This window comes from Lathyrus oleraceus, chromosome 7 (genome assembly GCF_024323335.1).
Source record: "Lathyrus oleraceus cultivar Zhongwan6 chromosome 7, CAAS_Psat_ZW6_1.0, whole genome shotgun sequence".
In the NCBI taxonomy this organism is placed as follows: domain Eukaryota; kingdom Viridiplantae; phylum Streptophyta; class Magnoliopsida; order Fabales; family Fabaceae; genus Lathyrus; species Lathyrus oleraceus.
In genome coordinates, this window is record NC_066585.1 from 194183977 (window position 1) to 194190669 (window position 6693).

General features: G+C 34.2%; 1 protein-coding gene and 1 long non-coding RNA gene across 2 annotated transcripts; one reads left to right on the forward strand and one right to left on the reverse strand.

Annotated features, from left to right (window-relative positions):
- Positions 1-2759: 2759 nt before the first annotated feature.
- Positions 2760-3998, forward strand: LOC127107351 (uncharacterized). The gene is made up of 3 exons (XR_007795696.1): positions 2760-3237; positions 3344-3428; positions 3824-3998. It is a non-coding gene; the product is annotated as an uncharacterized LOC127107351 (long non-coding RNA).
- A 1047-nt stretch (positions 3999-5045) lies between these two features.
- Positions 5046-6299, reverse strand: LOC127102869 (uncharacterized). Its single transcript, XM_051040194.1, has one exon. The coding sequence runs from the start codon at positions 6297-6299 to the stop codon at positions 5046-5048; it is 1254 nt and encodes a 417-aa protein (XP_050896151.1).
- Positions 6300-6693: the final 394 nt, after the last annotated feature.

Consider the following 6693-nt stretch of genomic DNA (forward strand, 5'->3'; position numbering starts at 1 on the left):
GTAGAGAGCCTATCTCACAAAGTATCATCAACCAGAGAACCCCCAATAAGACGTAGTCAATAAATCACAATATAATAATTATGACAAAATAATAATAGCAGAATAAAAAATAACAGATAAACAAACAAGATAAACATACAATACAGAAACTGAACTAAATTAGGCTTCACTCTCTTGTGCTTGGAGTTGTCCCCAGCAAAGTCGCCATCTGTCGCATCTCGAAAAATACGATTCCTCGCGATGGTCGCAGAAAAAATTACGTTCGAACAGAGTCACCACCGAACTTTATTCATCCCAACAAAGGGGTAGCAAAATATCGATAAAACCTTTAGGAAATGGAATAATGGTCATCGCAATCATATTCGGGTTCGGGAGTGGATTACGTAAGGGGAAGGTATTAGCACCCCTTACGTCCGTTGTACTCAACGGGAACCTTTTAGTTCTAATTTGCTTTTCGAGTGTTAATTTATGTTTATTTGTTATCTTTGGGTTATAAAATATCAGAAATTGAAATGGATGAGAACCTTAGAAAGGGAAAGGGGAGGTTTTTTATTAGTGTGCTCGCGAAGATACAACAATCTCCTGCCTACATATCCTTATGGTATAATAAGGAAATTAGAGCATTCGTAGTTCGGGGAACTACGGTTGGTTGGTGTTTTTTTAATGAACAATTGTTTAGATCGTATCCTAAAGGCTAAACGTTAGCTTGTCTACTCTCGGCGGAGGCTTAAACGCTAGTTTGTTGTGCGTATTAGAAAGGATTAAATAGTGTTCTTTTTTTAAAAGAGTTTCAGTCACACAGGGGTGACAAGTTGGATCAATATGTTGGATGTTTTGATTGATTGGTTTCTATCGCACGAGGGCGAGAAAGGATAAACTTGATAGGTTAAGATATTTTTGATTGGATGACGATTACTCGGATAGTCGAGTAAGACAACTCGTATCCTAACAGTCGGGAAAGGGAATAGAAGACTCTAGATCGCTTTCTTTTTCATCCTTAATTATAGAAAGGATTTGATAATAATTAAAGTGTTTTTGAATGGATGACGAATACTCGGATAATCGAGTAAGACAACTCGTATCCTAACAATCGGGAAAGGGAGTAGAAGACTCTAGACCGCTTTCTTGTTTCATTTGAGTGATTATGAAAATCGATTTGTGTATGGTTGATGTATTTTAGAATAAACGACAAGTACTTGAATGGCTGAGTAAGACTACTCATATCCAAGCATTTGAGAAGAGGAATTGAAAACTCAAGACCGTCTCCCTTTTCGTATAGTTTTGATTTAGAATGATTTGACTTATGGAATAAGTTGGTGGAAAGATGACAATTGTTCGACTGACCGAGTAAGAGAACTCGTATTCAAACAATTGATGAGAGAAGTTGAAAACTCAAAGTCATCTCCTTTTTCATTTCATTGTCATGAAAGTATTTTGATTTAATCGGGATTTGAAAGTTTGTAGAGGAACGACAAATATTTGACTAACCAAGTAAGAGAACTTGTATTCAAATAGTCGCGGAGAAAAAATTGAAGACTCAAAGTTATCTCCCTTTTGGTTTCTTATTATAAAAGGATTTGATTTGTTTGTACTTAAATGAATTAGAAATGACGACCATTTGACTAACCGAGTAAGAAAACTCGTATTCAAATAATCGAGGAGAGGAGTTGAAAACTCAAAACCATCCCCCTTTTCGTTTTCAAATGAAGTGTTGTTTAGATGCGATTAAGTATTTAAATTTGACTTTCGATGTCGGATCGAGGTTTTAAAAATTGCATTATTGTGAATGAATTGAATTTATTTAGTGAATAATCCATCTAATTGATTAATCAATAACCAAATAGGTCTCATTGTAAGAAAGCCCAAGAGTAAGCTATGTGAGGTTGATGGCGATGCTTAAAAGCAATCGACTTACAAAGGTATTTGACAATGGGGGGCTCGATATTGAATCGAGAATTATATGATATTTTTGAAGTTGGTTTGATATGGTTTTAACTCGAAGTGATTGAATGAGTTTGGTTTTAAAACGATATTGAAACGATTATGAAATCGAGTTGATAGTTTGAAAATGATTATGAAATTGTGAGTTGTGAAATGATTTTATAAATTTAATTTTCTATACTATTAATCACAACGAATTTGAACTTATACAAAAAGGTTTATCGAACACACATATTTACACATGAATCTTATCTCTTATAATGATGTCAAGCGCAACAAAATTAAATAACAATACCAAATAATAAAACTATATTATAAAATAAATGTGGCCTAATTAAAGATGATAAAGTCTAAGTGATAAAAATTAAAATTTAATCATACAAAATACGGAAATACATAAATAATACTAAAGGATATTAATAATAAATAATAAAAATTTAAATAAAAAAAAAAGAAATATTAAAAGGGTGGGAACCGCCACCTAATTTATTCATAAAAAATAATAATACAAATGGTGGCAACCGCCACCTATTTTTATGGAAATAAAATAAATAATAAAAAGGCCGGTGACCGCCACCTATTTTATGAAGATAAAATAAATAAATAAAATAATAAAAAGGGTGGTGACCGCCACCTATTTTATGAAGATAAAATATTTTTTTAAAAAAAAGAAACAATAAAAAGGGTGGTGACCGCCACCTATATTTTTTAATTATTAAAATGAATTTAATAAATATAAAATTTAGGTTTTAAAAGGTCAAACTTAATGATACATTTTTTACTGTAAATACTCTCTTTCTCTCTTCACACTGTTTCTGGAAAAAACAATTCTCTCTCTTTCCATTAGTCACCTCTTTTAATTATAAATTGGAATAATAAAAAACAAAATTAAATGGGAATTAAAGTGCTATCATGACAAATCAAACCTAAAACAAGCCTCATTATCAAACGATCCTCCACTCTCTCGTGACTTTCTCTCTCCGTCGCTTCACTCTCTCCCTCTCTCGATTTCATGGCACACAACAACAAAAATAACATGCAAAAACCAAGCTCAAACGAAGAACAGATCTCAAACGCGCACAAAGCAAAAATCACGTAAAAAATCAGATGCCATGGATTCGGTTCAACACAGAAGAATAAAAGTTGCAGCAAAGCATAATAGATGATAAAAAGGAAACTCATAGAAGAAGGTAGACGCAAATGGTTTACCAAATCAAAAGTTCTGAAAATCTCCGGGTTGGCGAGATCTTTCGAATTCCAACAAAGGCCTTCTTCCGCAAGCGATTCTTTAATGAGGTAAGCTATATCCCTTTTGTTTTCTACTACTCTTTGTATATTTGGTTTCTCGGGCGAGTAATGCGGTTAAGGTTTGAGCTCACTTGTTTCATAAATTTTGATTCAGGAAATTTTGAACAAGTTTTCTTGGAATTTTGCAGAGAGTTTTGGGATTTGGATTTCGGTCGAAATTTGTGCAGAATGACGACTGGGTTTTTTCTCTTCTTTCTCCTTTCGATTTGTTGGTTTTGAACACTATGTGTTTGGGTGTTCTTAATAAAAATTATTTTTTATTAATCTCTGGGATTGTAAGAATGTTTTCTCTGTTTGGTTTTTGGGTTCGAAAAAAAACTTTGTCCTCTCGTCTCTCTTTCTCTTGCTGTTAACTTCTGTCTCCTCTCCCCTCAACTGATGAACTTTTTGAGTCTTATAAAATAACTCCTTTTAGTTACGGCCTTTCCTTCCAGATTATGTGGGATCTGTTTTGTAATTTGTTACTGTTTTAAGCCATTTTCGAAATGCTTTTTGGGTATTCATGTTGGTCTTCTGGATAAAGTGTTAAACTAATTAACTTATTAGTTATTTAAGTTGTTTTTTCACTCTGCAGGTTACAACGTGAAGTGACTTGATGGAATGGAAGGTTGGATCCACTCTATGAGGCAATTGGATTTAGGAGCGTTTTGGCCTGAAGAAAGGTTTTGGCCGTTGGTTCTTCAAAAGCTTTGTTCTCAACCTGTCATTGTTGCAGCACCTTTTATTTGGATTTGTATTGTGGATAATTATGCAACTGTTCTTGAATGGTTTGTAACGTGTGAAGTTTTTTTTCAAAAATGTTTATGTAATTAATTTTCTTTTTGTTTAAAAACAACTAAATTTTATTTTAATATTTTGTTTGTATATGTCCCATTAAGGTGTTTTAAAATTTGTCTTGTTATCTCAATTAGAACCTGTTTGGACCATTATGAGTCATTCAACTTAAGAGGTTACTTTTAGCATGTTTTTTTTTTAACAAAATACAACCGTGACCAAGAGTTAAAAATGAAACATGTTATTGCAATTTCAACTCTAATAAAAAAACAACATACTTTCAACTATGGCACAAAGAACCCAAATAATGGTGACTTAATTTAAAAACCACACAATTCTAACTTCAACACATGAATCTAAATATGGTGCTTTAATTTAAAAACAACACAATTCTAATTTCAACACATTAATCTAAATATGGTGCTTTAATTTAAAAACAACACAATTCTAATTTCAACACATGAATCTAAATATGGTGCTTTAATTTAAAAACAACACAATTCTAATTTCAACACATGAATCTAAATGTGGGACTTTTAATTTAAAAAGAACAACACAATTCTATTTTAAATACAAAAATCTAAACATGAGACTTTTAATTTAAAAAACACAATTTTATTTTAAATACAAAAATCTAAACATGGGACTTTAAATTTAAAAAAAAAAAAACACATACATGTTTCTAAAAAATGCAAATTTTATTTGGGAACCCATGAAGAACTTAGAACTTGATATAAATATTTGGGATGAGTAAATGGACTAGTAAATAGTGATCATAGAAATAATAACATGGCTTTTAACACTTACTAATAAAAAAATAGGTTTTGGATTAGTAATGTAAAAAGATTCAAACCACATTTTAGATTATGAACACTCTTATGCAAATGGGTCTTTGAACTAAAAAGATCTCATGGGTAAACCACAAATGGCCGGACAAAATTGGGGTATGACACATGGCATTCAGTTCCTGTTGCCTTTACAACCTCCACTTCCCCTACGTCAATCATGTTGATTTCGACAGGTTAAGCATAGTTTGTCTCAGCAATGTTTAGGGGATCAACATCAACCTTCATCTGGTTCTTTCCCTTGTCAGCGAACTTGAGGCGGTCATCCCTGATTGCATTCTGAATAAGATCCCTGAAAAGAAAGCATTGTGAGGTTTTATGGCCTAAAAAATTGTGATATTTACAGAAACCTCTTTTCTTCCGTTGTTCTAACAGAGGAATTTTGGTATTAGGAGGCACTATCATTTGGCCATCTTTTACTAATAAATCGAAGATCTCGTCACATTTGGTAACATCAAATGTGTAAGTCTTTTTGGGAAATCTATCATTCTTTTCAGTTTCGACAGGGTTTCTGCCATTCGAAGGTGTAAGTAATTTGCAGGCATAAGGTGGTGCTTCTTTTAATTCAGCTAAATCTACTTCGAATTCCTCAAAACCATAAGGGTCTTCAGAGATTTCAGACTCCCCTTCTTCGAATTCGACATAAGCAACCCTCTCTTTCTTATAATTCTTATTCGCTCTGGCCTTTTCATATTTTAAGCGTTCGACCTGTCGAACCCTATCTGCTAATTGGGCCATGTCTCTTAGATGCTGGGTATCTAACTTTTTCCTGATGGAATAGTCTAAACCTCCAGCGGCGATTTCGACCAACTCGTGTTCAGGCACTATTGTAAAGCATCTAGATTTCAACAAATGGAACCTATTCAGATAGTCATCTATAGGTTCGGTGAATTTTCTTTTGATACTGGCTAATTCCTTAAGACTTATCTTAGTTTGGCCCATGTAGAATTGTTCATGAAACAATCTTTCCAACTGAGGCCAAGCATCTATGGAATTTGGTAGCAAAGTTGTAAACCACGTGAAGGCGTTCTTTATTAAAGAACTAGGGAAATATTTCATCCTCAGGTTCTCACTGTTCACCAAATCCCCTGCCTCAGTCATGTATCTGGCTATGTGCTCTATAGTGGATTCACTAGTATCCCCTGAGAATTTGGTGAACTTAGGGATTTTACAACCACTTAGTAATTCTGTTTGCAGGATATATTCTGATAAAGGAGAGGAATAATTTGGCCGTTGAAGTCCTGTATTCAGACTATTCTGGGCCATGATTCTCTCTATCATACTAGTTAAGTCATTTTCCATCATGTTTTCCTGCCTGACCCTATGAATTACTTCGTCTGCATCCTGGTCTCTATTAACCATTATCACTCTCCTAGGTTGTTCTTCAGGGACTTCCCGTCGAATTGGTTGTTGTTCCAATCTTGCCCCCATGACTCTTTCGTCAGGGGCTTGCCTTGGTGGTCTAACCTGATCTATACTTGGTTCTTCTCCCTGGATTATAACCTGGTTTGGCCTGCGTCGAACAGCAGATTATGGGGCGCCAAGGAAATCTGCTCTACGCTGACAGTTGTTGGTATGTTTGGGCATTGTCAGTGTTAGTCCTATTCACATTCTGTATTAAGGGAGAAAACATGGTATTCATTTCTCTAGCCAGAACTCCTACCATATCATGGTTACTGGCATCCATTTGTTGTCTAAAGGCTCCCTGGTTATTCGTTGTAAGGGTAGGTAATAGGGTGGGGACTCCTTGTGATTGGTTATTTCGACCTACATGGTTCATGCCAGATCCAGAATTTTGAATTGGCGAAATAACCGTATTATGTGG